Source organism: Choloepus didactylus, chromosome 4 (assembly GCF_015220235.1).
Source record: "Choloepus didactylus isolate mChoDid1 chromosome 4, mChoDid1.pri, whole genome shotgun sequence".
NCBI classification, from domain to species: domain Eukaryota; kingdom Metazoa; phylum Chordata; class Mammalia; order Pilosa; family Megalonychidae; genus Choloepus; species Choloepus didactylus.
Window position 1 is genome coordinate 4,553,346 of NC_051310.1, and position 24,319 is coordinate 4,577,664.

The following is a 24,319-nucleotide window of genomic DNA, read 5'->3' on the forward strand; positions in this document are numbered from 1 at the left end:
GAAGTAACAACAATCATAAATATTTATGCATCTAATCATAGTTACAAGAGGCAAACACTGGCAAAACTGAAGGGAGAAATAGACACCTCTACAGTGATAGTTGGAGACTATTTGTTTTGTATGACTGCGTGGTAAGTGAATATATCTCAATAAAATGAAGATTTAAAAAAAAAAAAAAAAAAAAAAAGAGAGAACTGAAAAACCAAAAGTTGGTTCTTTGATAAGACCAATAAAATTGACAAACTTTTAAGTAGACTAATGAAGAAAACAGGAGAGAAAACACAAAGAAGTAAAACCTGAAACAAGAGGAGGCATTACTACTGACCACACAGAAATAAAAAAATCATAAGAGGATACCATGAACAACCGTATGCCAGCAAATCAGACAACCTAGATGAAAGGGACAAATTCTTAGGAACACAGGAACAACTTACTCTGACTCTAGAAGAAACAGAAGACCTCAACAGACCAATTACAATGAAAAGGTTGAATCTGTCATCAAAAACTTCCTAACAAAGCAAAGCCCAGCACCCAATGGTTTCACACATGAATTCTACCAATCACTGCACGAAGAACTGAAACCAATCCTGCTCAAACTCTTCCAAAAAATTGAACAGGAGGGAACATTACCTAATTTATTCTATGAAGCCAATATCACCCTAATACCAAAGCCAGATAAAGACACTATAAGAAAAGAAAATTACAGACCGATTTCTCTTATGAATATAGATGCAAAATCCTCAACAAAATACTTGCAAATCGAATCCAAGAGCACAATGAAAGAATTTAACACCATGACCAAGTGGGTTTTATCCCAGGTATGCAAGGGTGGGTCAACATAAGAAAATCAATTAATGTAATACATCACATCAAAAAAAACAAAAAGAAAAAAAATCACATGATTATCTCAACTGACTCAGTAAAGGAATTTCACAAAATCTAGCAATGCTTCTTGACAAAAACACTTAGAATTAGAATGCTAGGAATAGAAGGAAAGTTGCTCAACATGATAAAGGGCATATATGAAAAATTCACAGCTAACATCATACTCAATGGGGAAAAACTGATAGCTTTCTCCCCTAAGATCAGGAACAAGACAGGGATGACCACTATCCCCACTGTTATTCAACATTGTGCTAGAAGTTCTAGCTAGAGCAGTTAGGCAAGAAAAAGAAAAAACAAGCATCCAAATTGGAAAGGAAGAAGTAAATCATCCCCTATTTGCGGATGACATGATCCCATAAAGTCCTGAAAAATCTACAACAAAGCTACTGGAACTAATGAATTCAATAAAGCAGCAGGTACAAGATCAACACCCCCAAATCAGTAATGTTTCTATATACTAGGAATGAGCAACCTAAGGAGGAAATTAAGAAAAAAAAAAAAAAAAATCCAACTCACAAAAGCATGTAAAAGAATTAAACATCTAGGAATAAATTTTTTATGTAATTTTATTGAGATATATTCACACAACATACAATCCATCTAGTAATAAATTTAACCGAGGTAAAGGACTTGTACATAGAAAGCTTCAAAAAGATTATTGCTCAAAGAAATCAAAGAAGACCTAAATAAATGGAAGGAAATCTCATGTTCACAGATTGGAAGACTAAATATTGTTAAGAAATTCTGCCAGCCTATCGTGCAGAAATGGAAAAGCCAATCATCAAATTTATTTGGAAGGGTAAGGGGCCCTAGATAGCCAAAAGATTCTTGAGAGTGAAAAGACAACCTACTCAATGGAGAAAGTATTTGTAAACTACATATCCAATAAGGGTTTAATATCCACAATGTATAAAGAAACCCTACAATTCATCAAATGCACATGAAACCCACAATGAGGTATCATTTCACATCTACTAGAATGGCACTATTAAAACAACAACAACAGAAAATTACAAGTGTTGGAGAAGATGTAGAGAAATGCAGAGAAATGAGAACACTTCATTCACTGCTGGTGGGAGTGTAAAATGGTATAGCTGTGGTGGAACACAGCCTGGGGTTCCTCAGAAGATTAAGTGTAGAACTGCCATATGATCTGGCAATCCCAATATGGTACTAGGTAAATACCCAAAAGAACTGAAAGCAGGGACTTGAACAGATATTTGCACACCGATGTTCATAGTGGCATTATTCACAATTGCCAAAAGATGGAAGCAACCCAAATTCCCATCAACAATATATATACAATGGGATATTATTCAGCCGTAAGAAGGAATGAAGTCCTGATGCATGTGATAACGTGGATGAACCTTGAGGACATTATGTTGATTGAAATAAGTCAGACACAAAAGAACAAATAGTGTATGATCTCACCAATATGACATAATTATAATAAGCAAATTCAAAGAGTTAGAATCTAGAATATAGGTTACCAGGGGCTACACTGGGGTTAGACAAAGGGGAGCTAATGCTCCATTTGTACAGAATTTCTATTCAGGTTGATTGTAAAGTTTTGGGAATGAATAGTGGTGAAAGAAGCACATTATTGTGGGTATAATTAACAGCACTGAATTTTATCTGTGACTGTGGTTAAAAGGGGACATTTTAGATCATATATATGTTGCTAGAGTAAAAATTTTAAAAATAAAACCACAACAAAAAATTACAATGAGATCATACAAACCCACCAGAAAGGCTAAAATTTAAAAGAGTAACAAAATGTTGATAATGAGTTAGTGCCGTGCCACTCAACCAGGGCAATTTTGACCCCCATTAATAAGGTCTGGAGACATTTTTGTTGTCACAACTGGGGAGGGCAGGGAGGTGCTCCTGGTATCTCGTGGGTAGAGCCCAGGGATACCACTAAATATTTTACAACGCAAAGGACAGCCCCCCACCCCCCAACAAATTATCCTGCCCAAAATGTCAATAGTACTGATGTAGTGCAACAAAAACTCACATAAATTGACAAGACCACATGGAAAACTGTTTGGCCAGTCTTCTAATTCTAGATATATGCATACTCGATAATCTAGCAATTCTACGCTTAGATATATACCCAATAGAAATGCATATATAATACACTGGGAGTTACATAAAAGAATGTTCCTAGCAGCATTATTTGTAATGGACAAAAATGGAAATACTCAATTTCTATCAACAGTAGAGTGGATAATCTGCAGGATATTTATACAGCATAAGAAAGAATAAGAACCAGGGCTCTACACTACATGGATGGGTGTCATCCACTGAATGGAAGCCAGACAGAAAGGAAACCACACCATATGATTCTGTTTAGATAAAATCCAAAAACCGACAAAATAATGTGTGGTTTTAGAAGTCAAAACAGAGGCCACCTACTGGAAAGGGAGGGTGATGAACGGAAGGGGCACACACGGGCTTCCAAAGCAATGCCGCGCGTCCCGAGGAGCACAGTGACCGGAAGGAAACTACTGCACTTCCTGGCCTGGGCAGAGGTGACTGAGTGTGCTCATTTTGTGAAAAATCATTGATTCTATGCTTATGATTTGTATATTTTCCTATAAATATATAATACTTCAATTTAAAAGTGAACTTTTAAAAGTGATGTCTGTCAATTCCTTAGGAACCAAATGCCCTTTCGAGATTTATGAGAAGAAAACATGCACACGTGTGAAGAGTACAGATGCCTCTAAAGAGCGCGGGGACTGGTGCAGGACAAGCACACGAATACCTGGCGCTTGAGTGAAACCAGCTCCATATCCAGCTGTCTCAGCACCGTGGTAGCAGCAGTGGCATTGGCAGAAACAGCCTCCACATCTTCTTGAGAAAGAAACATTCCTTTTGGAGGTTTCCTTTTCGCTCTATTTTTAGCCTGTGTGCTATGTTTTTCTTTTTTGACCTGAGGAACTGTCTCAGCTGGGGGGACCTGAGTGATAGACACATTTGGCAAATGAGACTAAAAAATTAAACTTCATTTCAAATGAACAGTAATAAGCAGATTTCCTTAACATGGCTCCAAATAATCTAAGACAAATACCATTCCATCCCATAATTATCAACTATAAATTATAATTGCAGTTAGATAAAAACATGGGCTATTGAATTTTGATTAAACACCTCACAGTGAACTCCATTTCTTTCTTGTACAGATTTACCCTTATTCCATCACTGTGAGCCTCTGGCAATAGGCATTCTTTCAGCGAACAGTGTAAGTATTCTGAGCTTCCTATAGCAATATGGGGGGGAAAAATCCCAATATTCCCCTCATCTTTGTTGGCTTTTTTTAAAGCACAGAGAGCTATTTTAGCAATATGGATGGACATATGACACAGAAAGAGAAAGTTTCAGCACATGAACAAAGACAAAAATCCATAAGCAAGCTTTTAACGCTTCTCATTAAGAAACTTCAACATGAAACTATGAATTTTTACACCTTTTCCTTTTCGATGATACTTAACTTTTAGGGCAACTTTTATAATTTGCTTCAAAATATTTTCTGTCATTAAAAAATGCATGACTGATGCTATTTTTTAAAAAGTGCTTTCTCTAAAAGCAAAACTTTCAGAAAGAAACAGTAAAATCTTGGCAAGGAAAGGATTACATCTTACTGCCAACATTTTAAGAAGGTTTTTGTAACTGTTCATAATCTCATTTTGTGAGTATATACTTACTGATAAAGCAGAAATATGTCTAGGCTTTTTGCTTCATATTTAAAAAAAAAGACTAAAAAGACAATGCAAACGATGATAGGAGTGCTGACCTCCTACAGTACCAGCAGGTGGTAAGCTATGTCCAATATAGCACACAGCACCATGCTTTCGATTACATTTACCTATTGACCATATGTCTCTTTTACTACGTAAAAGAAACTAAGATTTAAGCATTTTTCTTTTTGAATGAGAAATTGTGGTAATGTAAATAAAATTGCCAAAATTACAATCTAATTTAACCTTTAAATGATCTTGTTATTTGTGCACTCATATATACTACTAGTAAGGGTGCATCAAGAAAGGGTCACCAGTTTCCAATTTGGAGACATAAAAGTTTTAAAAATGTATCTGGAACATTTTGACCCAACAACTCAATTTCCAAAAATTAATTCTAATGGAAAAAATTAAGTGCACAAATATTTACCTATGAGATCATTATTTCAGCATTGTTTAAAACAGCAAAAAGCAGTTTAAAAAAAAAGCAAAACACAGAAATTTATATAAATGAAGCTAACTCAACTGTGAAAAATTCAGAGGATGAAATAACATGCAGCTATATATAGAAATATATTTGACCAAAATATGTTCAAGTTAGAGTGAATTTAAGAGGTCATAAAAAATGATAGTAAGATCTGATTTTATATTTTTAAAAACTGAGTATAGATTCAGAATTATGCATACATGAGTAAAAATAGTCTGGAAAGACAGTCTCCAATACGTCAACGGCAGTTATGCGTGATAAACTGTAAACAATTTTCATTTTCTTCTTTTTGTTAGCCGTATTTCCTACGTTGTCTTTAAAAAGCATGTATTATTGATACAATTTTAAAGCTTAAGTATATTTAGACGCTCTTCTCCAGGTTTTAGGGGGATAGAGAACACTGAAAATGTTATTGAAACTATGGAATGTCTTCAGAAAAATACCTACATGAACACAAGTACAAGCCACAGGCAGTTGTAGGGATTCACGAGTCCCTGAATCCAGACTAAAAACCGCTTATGCGATGAGTTTTAAGATTTAACAGTTCACCGCTTCCTGCCTAAGGAGCGGGCCTGCCTGCCCCCTCCTGCCCCCGCAGCCACCCCTGGAATGGGCAGACCCCAGTGCAGGAAGGAGGCCGTGAAGGCGGAGCAAGGAGCCGGGCTGGTTCACGGGTGTCCTGACCAACACCGCTTTAAGCCACCGAGCTGATGGCTTAGAAGAGAGAGCAGTGAGGACGGCTACTGCAGACAAAATCTGTACTTACTGGCTACATTTTCTTCTAAGGCTTCCTTTACCTGTCTTTCTTGGCAAACAAAATTTTAAGTTCTATATAGCAAAGTCAATATTATTTAAAAAGTGTATCATGATGCCCTGCACACAGGACTTGATATACGAAGCTGAATGAGTAAGAGGAATGTTTTAATATGGAACTAGTAATAAAATGTGTCTGCCTAAAAATACTAGGGAAAAAATACCTCCTTTTTGCTTTCCTTGTTTTGATCAACCTCAATGTCAATGGGGTTATTTCCATTTGTTTCTTCCAGTTCATCCTCACTGGAAGACAAGAACAAGTTACTGAAGGATTATTTTATACTAATTCCATTAACACACAATATAGGCAAGAAATTGATTTAACAACAGTTAATATAAAATTTGGTTTCAGAATATTTAACAATGCAAATAAAATATCAACCATGTAGTTTTTTTAGTCTAACTGAAAAAATATTAAAATAGACTTCTAAGTTCCCAAACCAGGTCTAGAACACTATTGCTTTATATTTCTAAAGTGTTTCTATACCAAGGGAATAGAAATAGAATAGAAATAGAATTTCCTCAATGGAAACTACCAAATTTAAAAGAAATTTACTTACAATTATTTATAAGTAGTACATGATCATTAGATATAACAGAGAAATAATACAAGAATAAAGTTCCATTGCATTGGAAATGAACTCTTTGGAAAGTAAAAAATCATTTTTCTAGTCACATTTGTCTACTCACAGCCAGACAAATCTTAACATGGGAAATGCTTTCTGATGGCCTGGATAACTGATATTTTAAAATTAAAAAAAGGAAACACATTTGTATGCTACTTCAAATGCTCTTGTTTATATTCTCCCAGGAAGTATTTCTTTAAAAAGTCCTGTGGTAGGGAGGGAACTCTTTACTTTAAAAAAATGAGAACAGCTCAGGCTCACGAAGTCAAGCCGCCTGCCCCAGTTTGCCCACAGTTAAAACCAAGTGAAAAGTGGGGTGGCTGGACACTCGGGCTGCAGAAGCCAGCACCCCACTCTGTCTCAGGAACCCAACCCAGGCGACTAGGCCACTGTGCCCTAAGCCAACCCCGGGTGCTGAGAAGCTCTGGCCAGGGAAGGGTGTCTGCCAGGAGAACAAGCCTGGGGTCCCAATCTTGCCAGGACCCTCCCGGGGCGCAACCTCTCAGGTGCTGGTGCCATGCCAAGTGTGTGTCTCTGCCATCGGTGTCCCAACAGGGGTGAAGGTACAGGGAGGGGGTGGGAGCACAGTGGCTCTTGGCACCACTGGGAGTCACGCAAAGAAAAGCACCTGGCAAGTGAGAACCGAGGTGCGCCAACTGATGCTCTCATGATTTCCTGTTTAGGGATAACAAAGCCCAATCTATTTGCCGATTTAATTACAATCGCCGCTTAGCAGAGAATGTACCTGTTTGTAGTAAATCAATTCATAAACATATAATGGGAATAAATTAAAATTCTAATCAAATGTGGCTGCAATATTAAAAAAAAAAAAAAAGATCCAGCATTATTTGTCACCTTTCTTTGGTTAGAAGAGCACAATGCTGTAGACAAAAAACATGCAAATGAATCAAGGCCAACAATTTTATAGACTCCTACAGCTGGAAAGAGCTCTCATTTTAGGCTTGTCCCAGAGATCTGAATTCTCCAAAAGTGATCCTTGACTTGGTTGTCACATGTTAGTCTCTTTCATTTAAAATCATAAAACACTGTCCTGGATGGGGACCTTAGGGATCATCTAGTTCATCCTCCTTCATTTTGTTTCTTAGTATTAATTTATAAAAATATTTTATAGAAAAAGTGGAAAAAATAATTTTAAAGACTCACCTATAGTCTCACCACCCTAACACAAAAACCACTACATTTATGTACTGCCTTTTGGACTTCAAGTAACTTAGTTTTATTTTTCTTTCCTTTTTTTTTTTTCGGTCTTTTGTTTATCATCTCCATTTTAGAATTGAGGAAAGCAAGACTGGGGAGGGAGGAGTATTAAAACTAAGATGTGAGTGGGGCCGCAGTGCCTGCTGAGCTGCGAAGAGAACCCTCTCCTGACGCGCCCGCGGCCATCACACAGGGCTTGGGAAAACGGGGGAGCGACGGGACATGTACCAAGTCGCCAGGCTATCCCACTACAACCCACACACACACACACACACACGCCAGGCTATCCCACTACAACCCACACACACACACACACACACACGCCAGGCTATCCCACTACAACCCACACACACACACACACACACACACACACACACACACACACGCCAGGCTATCCCACTACAACCCACACACACACACACACACACACACACAGAGAGCGTCAAAAAAGGGAAAAAGGAAATCCAAACCACGTCACTGTTTTCACACACCAGACATAAAAGTGTATCAAATCCACCTTGTATAAACATACCAAATGAATTTTGACCAAGGAAGTAAAAGAATCTTTTTTATTTAATAGGGACACACCTTCAAGGGGCAGGGCAAGAATATGCAGGGAACTGCACTCATTCGAAATGGAAGTTCACTGACCGCAGGAAGAGGGCGGTGAGAGACAACATCTGACCAACACAACAAGCGTCCTTTAACACACCTTGTGGACATTTAGAACCTTTAGGTGACGAACACTTTGCTGAGTTGTGGCTCCACCAGGAAGTTACTGGGGGAAACCCAGTTGTTACGCCTTCAGTAACTGCCAAACCTTAGGAATTCTAGCAAGTCAAGGATTCCTGTAAGGGCGGGACGGCACCCACAGCCAGGCACTCACCTTTCCTCACGCTCCCGCTTCTGCTTCCGAGCATGGCGATCCATAACACTGGTTTTAGTCCTTGTCTTTTTCCAAGAGTAGTAAAATTTCACCAGACTTGCAATAGATTTATCAGGAAGCTAGATATAAAAAGTAAGTTCGTTTGGCTTTAAAGCTAATCTTTAAAAATCAAGTGAATTTAGATACATTTAATAAGGGTCACCCTCAGATATTCAGAAATGTCTTAAGTCACTTTTTTTTCTGATAAAGAAAATCTTGATAAAATAATTCTCATCAATACATTTTCAAATTATTAAAGTCTGCACGTGAAACTTACTCCATGAAAGATTATAAAGTTAGTTCAAGATCAATTAAGAGTTTGAATACTCTCAAACTTCTCATAACTTTGGGTTTGTTTCTTAAAAATTCATTTTAGCACTTAACGCAAGCAGTCTGAATAAGCTTTCATGGTAGGAATCCACCAAATAGCTTTCTGGAATACAAGATAACCAACTTACCCCAGGCAGACAAGGAGGGCCCATGATGCTCCACCAAGCAACCACCAGGACTCAAAAGATCCTTTCCTGTATCTAACCTCTGGGGAGCCCTAACAACAGAGACTGGGGGTGGGGGCCGCGGTTATGCCAACAAGCTCGGAAGCACTTCCGGGCTGTAAGCTGAAGCTCACATCCACACAGTGGCAGGTAGTGAGGTGTCCAGAGAACTTTATTAAAAATGGGAATGCCTCCAGAATGATGTAGAGGAGAGAGGCTTAAAAAAAGAAAAGAAAAGAAAACCAATGGTCTCGTTTACTCACCATTTGTTGGATTCTATGAAAAGTTTTCCCATGAAAACTAAAGGCTTGCTCAAACAAGACTTTATCTTCCACAGTCCACTCATCTGGGAATGGGGTAAAGTTGGGCAAATCAGCCAAAGATTTTTCAATATTATGCTTATGCCAAAAAAGCATCCCAAGAGCCTAGGAAAAAATATCAGTGAAATTTTAGACCAAGCAAGGACGGGAATGAAAAATTAAAATGGAAATGAAGTTGGCAAGAGAAGAGCATATTCTTTATACCCAAATTAATAAATAGCTAATTCATATATAGTTCTAAGTAGCAGCCCTTTTGTACATTAACCCATTTAATGCACAGGCCTTATGAGATAAATTCCATTACTCCCACTTCCCAAATTAGAATACACTGGCCCTGAGAAACTGACTAACCTGTCAACCTTCACAGCCCTAGTAAGTGGCAGAAGCAGGATCTGAACCCAAACAGTGTGATTCTAGAATCCGTGCTCTTAGAAAAACAGAATTGTTTTGTGTCCCTTTCGTAAAAAAAAAATTTCAAATATCAAGTTGTTTTTTTTGTTCAGAAAGGAAAAAAATATACAAATGGGTAAGGAACGAATAAGAAACAAAAGAGAAATAATTCAGTAATACTTTCCTGAGAAAATTTCCTGTATTATGATTCTAATATGGAAATGATCATACTTCGGAACTGATATACAAGTATATTTAACAATCACTAATAACATTTATACTTTCTAACTAGAATTAAAAAACTGAGGATTTTCTGAGCAACCTTGGGAAGTTCATGGGCAGGGTTTGGAAAAAGAGAAGCACACATTTACTGCTTTGAAAGATTCTGGAAATATTTTATTTTAAGTGGCTTTTCTAAAAGTACTTTCAATGACTAGGGTCTAATAAGTAAAAGTAAAGTAAAGATAAAAGAGTACAATTCTATATAATCTAAACTAGTGGTACCCGCTGGTATTAGGAAAAATGAGAAATAGTTAACTTACAGGTTGTAGGACCTAGATCACTAAGCCAACATAATGTACTCAAACTAGTAATTAGAAATAAGGCTGATATAAGATGTTTTGGAGAAAAATAAATATGGATTTCTCATCAATATACTCCAAACAACAGTTAAAACAAAATTTTAGTCAAATCTGTATAACCTACAAGTGATTCAAAACCATGAATATCAAAACACCAGATCTGAGTGTGATGAGAAAAGGCACCCGGAAGAATGACACACAAATGAGAAAGTGCCCTGGAGCTACCTCTGCCCTAAAGGCTGCAGGCCTGCCTTTCAGACCAAAGGACCCTCTAATGCACACATCCCCAAGCAGTACAAAGGGAACCAAGCAATGTAGATAACACTGCTAATAACCTCCAGAAAGTTGCTAATGAGGAAATGATGCTCTTCTACAAAGAGAAGAAAACATTTAATGGACTGGCTATAAAATCCATTTTAACAACCAAAGAAAATCATGTCATTACCTGTTCCATGTTGTACCCATGCTTCTCTTTAGCAATGGCAATGTACTCATCCACTGAAAAACAAGGTGAGACCAGTAAGCAGGTGGTGGGACAGAGCACAGTCTATGTTGCTGGAATTGATACTGAGAGATCTAGTTAAAGCCTGCCATGCACAAGACTAAAAATAAAGAATAGAATATAACACAGTACACCATAAAATAGATCCCATTACGGATCTCTTTCACATATATAAATTCCACAGAAATGGCTGGAAGAACATATTTAAATATTAACAATTGTCTCTTCAAGGTGAGATTATGATTATTTTCTTATTTTATTTAAAACTTGGTTCTACTTCTTTCCACAGCAAATATTTTGATACTTTGAAAAATTATTTAGAAATAAAAAGAAATATGAAATTTGGGTTCATTTTTAATCTTGGCTGAGGTTGAAAAATAAGTAAGCTATTTTTGGGTTAAAAAAGTTCTAAGAGTTAATTCTAAATTTTATATAAACTGTATATCAATTGGGTCTGGGAACACCTGTGGACCTCAACTCACTAGCTTGCAACTGTAAACAAAATACTTAGCTGTTCTGAGCTTCAGGTCCATCTATTAAGAAAGAATTCCACTGACCTTACAGAGTTAAGTGCATTAAATTAGAATGCTGAAAAGTACCTTATGACGATAAGGGTGTATGTGTGTGTGTGTGTGTGTGTGTGTGCCTTGCAATGACATTAGATATTCTAAAGGAATTATTTCTAAGTTTGTTAGATGTGAAGATGATATCTGACCCCTTATCACACAGGAATGCATTATTACAGTGTTTACAGAGACGTGACAGAATGCCTCGCATTTGCTTTAAATACTCAAATACAAACTGAGTGCCCGATAAATGAAGTTATCACCACAACAAAAATTCTCATTTATTTGTATTTCTTGAGTGCTATTAACTTAGGCAAGGTACTGTAATAAAAGCAAACTTGTGTTCAACAGTCCAGCTCTCTTAAGAATTTCTGGCTTTGGAGACACTGAATGCAATACTGCATGGAAATTAATGGGCAAATGACCCTAAGATGAAAAAAAAAAAAAAAAGGCGGTGGGAGGAGATCAAAGTGAAAAGGAGAACATTTTAGTTCAACACTCGCAGAATCAATTGTGAATTTATTGGAACCAGTGTTTCAACTCCACAAACATCTATTTACAATCAGTATGTTCTAGAATGGACACTGGGTGGGAGCTGTGAGGTCAACACGATGAGGCCAGGGCAAGCACGCAGCACTGAGGGACGCAGCCACCTGCAGAGGACGCCACCACAAAGACGGGCTTACGTCCTCCCTGAGGACCTCCCAGTCTTCTCAGGCGAGCCAGTGAAACCATGGACTGGGAGTCGGTAGCACTGCCTTACGGCCGTATGACTTTCCTTTATAAAATGAATTCTAAAAATAATAAGCTCAAAAAAAAAAGTCACATAGCATAGTTTTATGACATAAGCAGCAAAACCCCCACTATCTCCTAGGTCCTCCTCCCCTAAATCTCAGTGGTTTCAGATTATGTTGCAGACATTACCTGATGACAATATTTTTTAAAATAGAAATGAGGTCATATTGAACTTGCTGTTTGTGACTAGTTTTTACTGGTGATGTCTGTTATCTTTCCAGGTCCTCCTGCACATATTTAATCAAGCCTCTAGGTTTTGCTCTTAGGTAGCTATCCTCACACTTACATCTCTGTGGACATGTACATATCCGTGACACATCCACATTTTTCTATTTAAAATATGTTGCCATACTGCCTTCCCAAAAAGCTGTGCTGATTCACACCGTGGGCTGTGACCTTACTTGGAACTGCACACCTCCAGTAAGGGAGATGCAGGTATCATCACCAAGCTTACACTTAGGAGAAAGGCTCAAAGTGGCTCACTTACCTATTGCCACACAGTAAATGGAAGAGACATAAATTAAAAGTCAGATCTTTTAAACCCCAGCATGCTGCTTGTTATACCACAATTATCACCTAATTATGGTATAACTGACAATTTAGGCAAAATAAATCAATTTTGAAAAAGAATTTTAAAATTATTAGCATGTATTCTTATAATGTGGAAAAAAATTTTCCATTGACAGAAGAGTCCATCTAACTCAGTTAGAAATCTCCAGTAGCACACAACTTGATACTAAGGCACTAATTTTTTTTCTTTCTTCTTAAACCTTTAAAATACTTGTGGACTGACTAGTTGCTTCATCCAGAATATAGCAGTATTCCAATTTACCTGAAAGTCAACTAATGAAAACTGAATGATCTGAGTTTGTCACAAAAGTTGAAAAAGATGATTTAAAAGGGGGGAGGGGGATGGGGTTACTCCAAAACATGTAGCTTGGTTTTTTTGTTTTTTTTTTTTTATTAAATTCAGTTTTATTGAAATACATTCACACACCATACAATCATCCATGATATACAATCCATTGTCCACAGTATGATAACATAGTTATGCGTTCAACACCACAGTCTATCTCTGAACATTTTCCTTACATCAGAAAGAACCAGAACAAGATAAAAAATAAAAGTGAAAAAAAAACACCCAAATCATCCCCCCATCCCACCCCATTTGTCCTTTAGTTTTTATCCCCATTCCTCCACTCATCCATACACTAGATAAAGGGGGTGTGATCCACACGGTCTTCACAATCACACTGTCACCCCTTGTAATCCACATTATTATATAATTGTCTTCAGGAGTCCAGACTGCTGGGTTGGAGTTTGGTAGTTTCAGGTATTTACTTCTAGCTATTCCAATACATTAAAGCCTAAGAGGTGTTATCTATATAGTGCATAAGAATGTCCACCAGAGTGACCTCTCGACTCCATTTGGAATCTCTCAGCCACTGAAACTATTTCGTCTCATTTTGCATCCCCCTTTTGGTCAAGAAGATACTCTCAGTCCCACGATGCCGGGTCCACATTCATCCCCGGGAGTCATACTCTGCGTTGCCAGGGAGATTTACAACCCTGGGAGTCGGGTCCCACGTAGGGGGGAGGGCAGCGAGTTCACCTGTCGAGATGGCTCAGTTAGAGAGAGAGAGGGCCACATCTGAGCAACAAAGAGGTACTCAGGGGGAGACTCTTAGGCACCATTACATACAACTTTAGACTTTCCTTTGTGGTAATGAGCTTCATAAGGGCAAGTCCCATGCTTGAGGGCTCAGCACATCAAACTGCCAGTCCCAATGTTTGTGACAACATATGCTAGGGGATCAGCATCTTAAAGTTTAGAGACAGGCCTTACAATTCAGGGATAGAGTTAACTGCTGTAAGAGCTTACAATCTTGGGACTATTACAATTATTGTGTCCACGTTAGGCTGTGTTCTGTAGCTTGGTTTTTACTTCACAATAGGGTGGGTTATGCCAAAAATAACAGAAAAGCGCTCAAAGGTTCTGAAAAACACTAATGTGTGGTGAGGCTCGTGAAAAGGCGGCTGCTCATGGGGTTAGGCCCTGCCAAGAGGTCCACCCTGGAGGCCACCTGGATGCTCATGGAAGCACCTGTAGAAAGTGATGAGACTGGGGTCAACAACGTGAGGGTCTACCACCAGCTTCACAAAACTAAAATACAGTCTTCTAAAGCTTGGAGATGCCTCCTGTTTGTGTGTTGCAGTGGGCACTCCTTGAAGATGAGAAAAACTGGACTGAAAGATGAAAAGGCTCATGTTTATAAAGTGACCCGAAACATATCATCGTAAGGAACCGTAATCAGGCACGTTGACGGCTTTCGCTGCTGCCCCTCGACTGACTCCCCGGAGCCTGAACGGCAGAGACACGACCACCCGGAGCAGCTCAGTCTCCTGTAAGGACAAGGTGCCTATGTTTCTAATGCTCACTCCTCACTGGACCAATTTTAAAAGCTGAGTTATAAAAAATCATTTTTCAATAAATTTAGAAGACACAATAAAATGTGTATGTGAGGGGAAAGGAGGAAGACAATCTGCAGTGAACTGAGGGTCGGCCTGGAGAATACCTGATTGTCTACCCTGTCTAAAACTGGCTTCTTATAAACATTTGTCGAACCAACAAGAAACCACCCTCACACTTCCACAGATTCCAAAGCAGCCAGGCTGAGGAGGGGCAGGTGGCCTGCGTGGGCTGCCCAGGAACCTGGAGCCCGTCCTGCCACCCTCTCGGGGTAGGTGCTCTCTGCTCCAGTTTGTTCTGCTAAATTAGTTATGAGCCTCAACAAGCTGGGTCCCCACTGTCTCCAACCAGATTTAGCAGAAAAAAAATCACAAGGTGAACATGAGCATTCTGTGTAGACTACTCCATTTTCATCTGCTTGTCTGTTTTCAACAACTATCAGGCGACGACAGACACTGGGACAGACTAATACAGGTGGATTCTGACTCCTGCAGCTGAGAACAGCTGTGCCATGTCATGCTGTACATGGCAGGGCATTCTTACTAAGATGCCTTTAAAACCACGCACCTTTTAGATTTTCTTGGAGACTACCCCAAGGACTCAACTCTAAAGTGAAGGAACAAAGAACTCGACTCTGTCAGAGCCCCTAAGTGAAGTCATTTGGTATATCTACTGGGTGCCCTGATGGTTATGATAAAATAAAGTAATTGGGGAAGTCTTATAAACCGTAAAATAAGTGCCATCTGACACCCACTAGCAAATAGACAATTTTTCATTGTCCCCAGTGTCCAGCAGAGATTAGGCAAACATTTGCTGAATGAACGCTGGGTACTGTGCAGTCAACATGGGGTAGGAAGGCTCCAGGCCAAATCTCGGCTCTGCTTCTCACGAGCTCACTGAGCGGTGCCTGGCACACGGTAAGCAACACAGTTAATGACTACGTTACCTTTAGCCCCGTCCTTGCCCTTTCCAGGAATCAGCTCTCATGAGTCAGAACAGGCTGACCTCAGCCTAAATGTGAAAACGATGCTGGAGTCCGCCCTCCGCCCCGCTCCCCCCGCACTGGAATCCACTTTGAAGGCAGCCTTCTGCGCACACGGGCCTTGTTTCCCCAGGTCAAGGCATTCAGCTCCTGTTCCCATGAGTAACTTGGCAGTTTCAAGAATCTCCCACGCCCTTCCCCACCCCCCACCCTACTCCTTTTCTAGGAATGCCAGTAGCTGCTAGAAACACAGCAGAGAAAATGGAAAGTGCATTTTTTTCACAACCTCCTTATGATATTCCTAAGTAAAGGAAAAAAAAATAAACTTTCAACCTAAGAAAATAAAACCTACTCCCAACTGCACTTATAAAAAAACAGAGAAGAGAGGCCCAACCCATCAAGATGGCAGAGTAAGGTGCTTGCCTCAGGGCTCTGTCCTCCACAGAAGCTTTGAACAACCAGCAAGAACTGGCAGAAACACCTTTCTCAAAGCTCCATAAAGTAGTTAAAGGATTACAGAAAAAGGCAGCAGGATCTCATGGAGGCCCCCTCCTTGGCCCCTCACCAGCTTGGAGCTTGCTCCCAGTGTGGGTCCCTGGCCCTGATTCCCCTCATGTACATACTGAGAGTACATACGCCTGGCCCCATCTGTCCGGTTGTGGCCTGAGGAGCTCAGGATCCTAGATCTTGTCCTATGTGTAAAAGGCAGCTCATCAAGCTCTCCTACAGAACACTGGGGGAAAGCAGTCAAGGGTTTGCTGGCTGTAGGACACACAGAGCAGTGGCTGGGACCCTGGGGAAACTGTTTCCGAGGGAATGGAGGACAGAGATGCTTAGAGATGCTTGGAGAAGCAGACAGAAGGAGATGCTAAGCTAAGAGATGAAGCCCAGAGTTTGCCCTAGAGAAGCTAAGAAACGACCCCCAGATGCTCAGAAAAAAACGCTCTGGGAGAAAGAAGCAAGAATGCACAGGAGCTGAAAGAGAGAAGCTAAGAGAGACAGAGGCCCAGAGACATTTTGGAGCAAGCCATTTTGAAGTACAACTCAGGAGCAAAGGACCAGCAGATGCCAACCACATGCCTTCCCAGCTGACAGAGGTGTTACGGACACCATCAGCCTTTCTTCAGTGAAGGCATCCTCTTGTTAATGCCTTAGTGTGGAGTCTTTTATGGCCTTAGAACTGTAAATCTGTAACCGAATAAACCCCCTTTATAAATGCCAATCCATTTCTGATATTTTGCATAACTGCAGCTTTACGAAACTGGAACAACCACTGTAACAGAAATTAAAAATTCCTGGAAGGGTTCAATAGCATGTTGAAACTGGCAGAAGAAAGAATCAGTGAACTTGAAGATAAGAAAAGTGAAATCATCCAGTCTGAGGAGCAGAAAGAAGGAATGAAGAAAAGTGAACAGAGCCTGAGGAACCTGTGGGACACCATCAGGTGTAACAATATTCACATTGTGAGAATTCCAGAAGGAAAAGAAAGAGAAAAAAGGGCAGAGAGAATATTTGAAGAAATAATGGTTGAAAACTTCCCAAATTTAATGAACAACACGAATAGACAGTCCAAGATGCTCAAGGAACTCCACAAAGGATAACCCCAAATAGACTCACACTGCATTATTTTATAATCAAACTGTCAAATGCCAAATATGGAGAGTTCGAAAGCCATAAGAGAAAAGCAACATGTCACATACAAGGGAGCCTCAAAAGAGTAAAGGCCGAGTTCTCATACAAAAGCATGAAGGCAAAAAGGTAATGAGATGACATTTAAAGTGCTGAAAGCAAAAAACCGCCAAACAAGAATTTTATATCCAACAAAATTGCCTTTCAAAAATGAGGGAGGGCCACAGGCCCACATGGGAGAAGGAGGAGGGTGCCTGAGGCCTGCAGCATCTCTGACAAGGCAGGAAGACCCCTTGGTGTGTGACCTCTTGATTGGATGTTGACATGGAGATTTGAACCTGCCCATTCATGGTAGGTCTTGATTAGATCACTGGAATCCTTTAAAGGGAGATTGCACAGAGAGGAGAGAGATGAAAATGCCCCGGGATATGTTAAGCCAAGACCCAGATGCTTGCTGACACTTAGAGATGCTTGGAGATGCAGACAGAAGGACGTTTGGAGATGCTTAGCTAAGAGATGCTAGCCAAGAGTTTGCTCAAGAAAAGCTAAGAGAGAGCAAGCCAAGAGAGATTTTGGAGAATGCCATTTTGAAACAACCTGGAAACAAAGGAACAGCAGCAGCCAGCCATGTGCCTTCCCATCTGACAGAGGTGTTCTGGACGCCATCGGCCATTCTTCAGTGAAGCCTAACATCTGGGTTAAGAAAATGGGCTTCAAAGTCAGAAAAACCTGAGTTTGAGACCCGGCTCTGCTGCTTACCAATTGGTGATGGAGTTTATTAATAGGCAATGACCCATTACTACAAACATAATGGCTTCTGTGAAACAAAATTGCCCAGCCACCCTAAGCTTCAGCAATCATCACCCTGATCAGTCAGCAGCTATCAACATCAAAGCAAGACCCTCCAACCAGCCAAGAGATTACAACTTGCTGAAGGCTCAAATGATGGTTAGCATTTCTAAGCAATAAGGTTGAGAGGTTTTCTTAGTGAGCTGAAGCAAACAAGAAAGGACCTCGAACGAGGAAAATCTCTCCCAGTAATTTGTAGAGACAAAACATTTGCTGTCTCGGGATTTTTCAGGAGAGGCTACCCAGTGACAGGGTGCTGGTCAGCTCCATCATAATAAAGTCTGTTAACTTCTGGCCATCTAAGAGTCTTTCAGATAGCAGTCAAAAAAATATCATGAGTCAAAACAGGCTGACCTCAGCCTTCTTCAGAGAAACTTAAACATTCCTTAGTAGAAGAAAGAGGAGTAATGTCTGTCAAGTCCTCAAGAATTTTGTATCCAGTTTATCTGCTATTCAAATATCAAAGCAACAAATAAACAATTTTGAAATTGCAAGAACTCAGCGTTGAAGAACATACTAACCTCAGAGAATGAATCTCAAGAAAGAAACTTACGAAAACTTGGCAGGTGAACTCACTACCCTCCCCCTTCCATGGGACACGACACCCAAGGGTGTGAATCCGCCTGGCAACGTGGGACATGACTCCTGTCCCAGCACTGTGGGATTGAGAGGATCTTCTTGACCAAAAGGGAGAAGTGAGATGAAACAAACAAGGTTCCGGTGGCTGAGAGATTTCAAATGGAGTCGAGAGGTCACTATGGAGGGTACTGTTATGTGCTATACAGATATCACTTTTTAGTTTTTAGTGTGTTAGAATGGCTAGAGGTTAGAATGCTTAGAATACCTGAGGCTGTCAAACTGCGACCCAGTGACCTTGATTCTTGAGGATGATGTGTAGCTAGCACAGTGTGACTGTGTGACTGTGAAAACCTTGTGGCTCACACTCCCTTTATCCAGCATATGGACAGATGAGTGGGAAAATGGGTACAAAAATTAGAGGAAGAATAGGGTGGGATTGGGGGGGTGTTGGAAAGTTTTGGTTTTTCTTTATTGCTTTTATTTTTATTTGAAAAAAAAAATGAGGGAGACATTATCCAGTGTACGGACAGATGAGTAGAAAAATGGGAACAAAAATTTAATGAATAATAGAGGGATGTGGGGTATGGGATATTATGGCTATTCTTCTTTACTTATATTTTTATTTTTACTTTTTTGGAATAATGAAAATGTTCAAAAATTGATTTTGGTGATAATACACAACTATTAGATGGTATGGTGAACAACTGATTGTACACTGTGGATGACTGTGGGGTATATTAATATATCTCAATAAAACTGAATTTAAAAATGAGGGAGAAATTAAGACATTTCTAGATAAACAAAAATTGAGGGAGTTTGTCACCCTCAAAGAGATGCTAGGGAGAGTTCTGCGGGTTGAAAGGAAAGCATAATAGACAACAGATTGAAGGTATGTGAAGAAATAAATATCCCAGGTAAGGGCAATGACATGGGTAAACATAAATGCCAGTAGAATTGCATTTTTGGTTTGTAACTCCACTTTTTACTTTCTAAAAGGCATAATGCTAAGTGAAATAAACCAGGCACAATGAGATTCCTGTGGGACCCATTGTAGAAGGCGTCCATGTCTCTGGGACTGTTTGGGCCCTGTCCACATTACACAGTGGGATCCCTTGCAAAATGATTCAAGCGAGGCCAACTTCTTTCATGGTTGCTGTATGGAGTAATGCTGAATTTCAGAGCTGCAAACTCTAACTTGGAGCCTCAGGTGTCACACAGATACCCAAGGTTCTAGGGAACTACCAGGTTATACACAAAGAGCACATTTCAGAATTTAGAAATAACAGTTAAAACTCAGAAATAGATGTGACTGCTGTAAGAGCTTACAATCAAGGAACCTCTACAGTGAGCCTTATTTGAACATTCTGTGCTCCTTAATCAGATTGCCCAATGTCTGCCCACTTTCTATCCTCTGATTGCCTATCCTCACAATGAATTCTCAGAGTTTATTCCTTACAGTTAGTTTATATCAGTGAGACCATACAAGATTTGTCCTTTTGTTTCTGGCTTATTTCACTCCACATAATGTCTTCAAGGTTCATTCACCTAGTTGCATGCCTCATTACTTCATTCCTTCCTGTAGCTGCTCAATATTCTGAAACATGAATACACCACAGTTTGCCCTTCCATTCATCAGTCAGTCTACCCTTAGGCCACCTCCATCCATTGCAAATGGAAAATTCTTAAATATATGGAGGCTAAACAATACACTTTCAAACACCCAGTGGGTCAAGGAAGAAATTACATGAGAAATCAGTAAATATCTTGAGGCAAATGAAAACTTGAACACAACATATCAAAGCTTATGGGATGCTGCAAAGGCAGAGCTAAGAGGGAAATTTATTGCCCTAAATGCCTATATTTAAAAAGAAGAAACAGCAACAATCAAGGACTTAACTGCTTATCTGGAGGAGCTAGAGAAAGAACAGCAAACTAACCCCAAAGCAAACAGAAGGAAAGAAGTAACAAATATTAGAGCAGAAATAAATGATATTAACAACATGAAAACAACAGAGAGCATCAACAAAACCAGAAGTTGGTTCTTTGAGAAAATCAATAAAATCAATGAACCTTTAGCTAGGCTGACAAAGAAAAAAAGAGAGAGGATGCAAATAAATAAAATCAGAAATGGGAGGGGGTACATAACTACTGATCCCACAGAAATAAAGGAAATGGATAGCTTCCTAGAAAAGCATAAACAACCAACACTGACTCAAGAAGAAATGTAAGACCTCAACAGACCAACACAAGTAAAGAGATTGAATCAGTCATCAAAAAACTCCCAAAAAGGAAAATTTCAGGACTATAATTGTTTTTGATAAGGGGAAATTAAGTAAAAATTCTAGTGCATAGCACAATATAGGACATAATTAATACTGCCATTTCATTTATAATCTAATTTAACATTTGAAAGGAATTCTGGGGCTTCTTTTTTAATTTGCTATTTTTCATTTTTTTTCTCAATATGGTGTCTTTTTTGTATGAAAAACAAATATGAGAAACTGAAGTCATTTACATTTTAAACTATCAATGTTTATACATGTTTATACTCACTTAGATACATTAAAATATGTTTTGTTTCAAAAGTAAACTGGATTTCTTTGAATAAAATATGCAATGAAAGATATAAAAAGACATTTCACTGAAGAGGAAATACAAATGGCTGAAAAACACATGAAAAAAAGTTCATCTTCACTAGCTTTTAGGGAGATGCAAATTAAGACCACAATGAGAGATCATCTCACACCAATTAGAAAGGCTGCCATTAAACAAACAGGAAACTACAAATGCTGGAGAGGATGTGGAGAAATTGGAACTCTTATCCATTGTTGGTGGGACTGTATAATGGTTCAGCCACTCTGGCAGTTCCTTAGAAAACTAGATATTGAGTTACCCTTCGATCCAGCAATTTGACTTCTCGGTATATACCCGGAAGGTCTGAAAGCAGTGACATGAACATATATTTGCACACCGATGTTCACAGCGACATTATTCACATTTGCCAAGAGATGGAAACAATCCAAATGCCCTTCAACAGATGAGTGGATTAAAAAAATGTGGTATATACACATAATGGAATACTATGCAGCAGTAAGAAGGAATGAGGTCATGAAACATGACAACATGGATGAAACTTGAAGACATAATGCTAAGTGAAATAAACGAGGCACAAAAAGAGAGATATTGTACATTACCACTAATGTGAACTCTGTGAAAAATAAATGTTTTATATTGCAGAATGTCGGGGACATAGCAATAGACAGCAACTAGTGAAGGGGGAACGATAATCTAATAAGAACAGGTAAATTACTGAGGGTAATCTCAATGTTATGGGAATGCTTAGGAATGATTATGGTTTATAAACTTTCTTGGGTATGGTAGGATCATGTTGGAAGCAACGTAGTTATTTTAGCTCATTTGTTTTTCTTATTCCTTTGTTTTATTAGGGTTTGTTAATTTTCTTGGAATATGGTAGGAACGTGTTGGAAGCAATGTAGCTATTTTAGATTATTTGTTTTTCTTATTCCTTTGTTTGCTTATGGTATATTATTTCTTGGATGTGATAGGAATATATTGGAAGCAAAGTAGTTATTTTAGGTTGTTTTTCTTAATCCTTTGCTTTGTTTGAACTGTGATGGGTTTTTCTGTTGTTTGTTTTAATTTTTCAATAAATAAAGTTACAAAATATCATGCAATGTTAAAAAAATGTAATGGGAAATCAGTGGTTTGGAACTCATCATGTATAAACATGTAATTTGTGACAAGAACTACATAAAGGTGGGGGATGAAGGGGTGTAGCAACATAGTATACCACTGAAGTTACGTTGGTATCAAGACTTACAGATTTAGGATGTTAAATTTAAGCCCCATGTAACTGTAAAGAAAATATTGGAGAATATGCAAGCTCATAGAGACAGAAATTAGAGTACTGGGGTGGGAGTCAGGGGAAAAGCGGAATTAATGCATAACGGATGGAGAGTTTCTATTTGGGGAGATGGGAAAGTTTTCGTAGAGGAAGGTGGTGAGGGTACCACGATATTATGAATGCGATTAGTCCCACTGAATGATATTCTTGGGAGTGGTTAAGATGGGAAGTTTATGTTGTAGATATGTTTCCACAATAGAGGACAGATGAAAGGAGAGAAGGAAGTGAGGAAAGAGGGAAAGAGCAATTAAAGAGACAATGGCTAGTAAAAGCAATAAATGATCCTGGATAGGATCATACAAGGGAAGAGAGACGACTCAAAAGGTCATTACTGGGACATATGAAAAACATTATACCAATGTTAAATTTCTTGAACTTGATAACTGCACTGAAGGTGAATATACAAGTGGATGTCCTTGTTCTTACCTATACTCAAATGTTCAGAAAACAAACTGACGAATATAGACAGAAAGAAAGATTCACAGATTGATGGATGGCAAAATGTTAAAACTGGTGGATCTGGATATCTGCGGCAGGGGGGCATTTTAGGGGTATGTTGAAGTTCTCTCTACGGGGTTTTATTATTTTTGTAGCTATCTTTGAAAGTTTTTCAAAATAAAAAGGTTTTTAAAAAAGAATGACCAAATACTTCAAGCAGATAGGTAAAAGATGAAACAAAAAGAGGAGCAAGAGAAACACAACCTAAGATAAAATGTTCTGAAGCAAAGAAGACAAGGATGCCTGAGGACTTTTCCAGTAATTCCTATCCCTAGCAGCCAGCAACAATTTTGATTTCACCAACCACACCGCCCTTCCCACAAGACTAAAGGTTAGCCAGCGTTCCTCTTCACCTGGGAGGGAGGAGCTACCACAGGCCAGAGACGATTCATCAGGTAAGCTGTGGTTAGGATGATGAGCAAAGCTCATGAGGCTTAGGAAATGCCAGGAAGTTTTCACAGGCTGGGCCTGGGCCTGAGCACCCACAGCCTTTCCAACGCACAGCATACAGAACCAGGGGGTCCTCACGTGGCAGCACAAGGGGCGCACCTTGTGCGGCCTACAGGACACTCCAATCGGCCACAGTCACAAGCAGAACAATCACTTGCATACCTGCAGTGTTTTTAAAACTTGAAAATTCCCACTGAGACAACCAAGAAGAACTGTTTAATCTTAAATTACAATGCATAAAGATATGCATCGTTCTGATTCTGTAAGCACACTGCCTGCATTAACCAAAGGCTCTTTTGAAGAGACAATAACTCTATCATGGAAAGCACACAGGTGAATGTGTTATGTTGTTGAGGTAAGACAACTAAAAAGCAACAGGCATGCGTGCATGCACAAGCCTTTCATCAAGAGAATTTATGTACACAGGTAACAAAAGGGACCATACATAAATGAAATAGCAGAGCAGAAGCAGGATGCATGGGAATGCAAAGTCATGAGTAAATAATAATGGTAAATGAAGAAAAACTTCCTAAAGATTCAACAACTATGTTGGTTAAGTAATGACAATAGAGAACTAAGTGCCAGCCATTGT

At 39.2% G+C, this 24,319-nt stretch overlaps 1 protein-coding gene across 1 annotated transcript in view; it reads right to left on the reverse strand.

Moving 5' to 3' along the window:
* The window catches only part of RCOR1 (REST corepressor 1), a 172,615-nt gene that overhangs the window by 13,368 nt on the left and 134,928 nt on the right, over nt 1–24,319 (reverse strand). Inside the window, 5 exon segments of the mRNA XM_037831800.1 lie at nt 3,656–3,850; nt 6,093–6,171; nt 8,659–8,777; nt 9,455–9,616; nt 10,928–10,980. Of these exon segments, the coding sequence (XP_037687728.1) occupies nt 3,656–3,850; nt 6,093–6,171; nt 8,659–8,777; nt 9,455–9,616; nt 10,928–10,980 (608 nt within the window).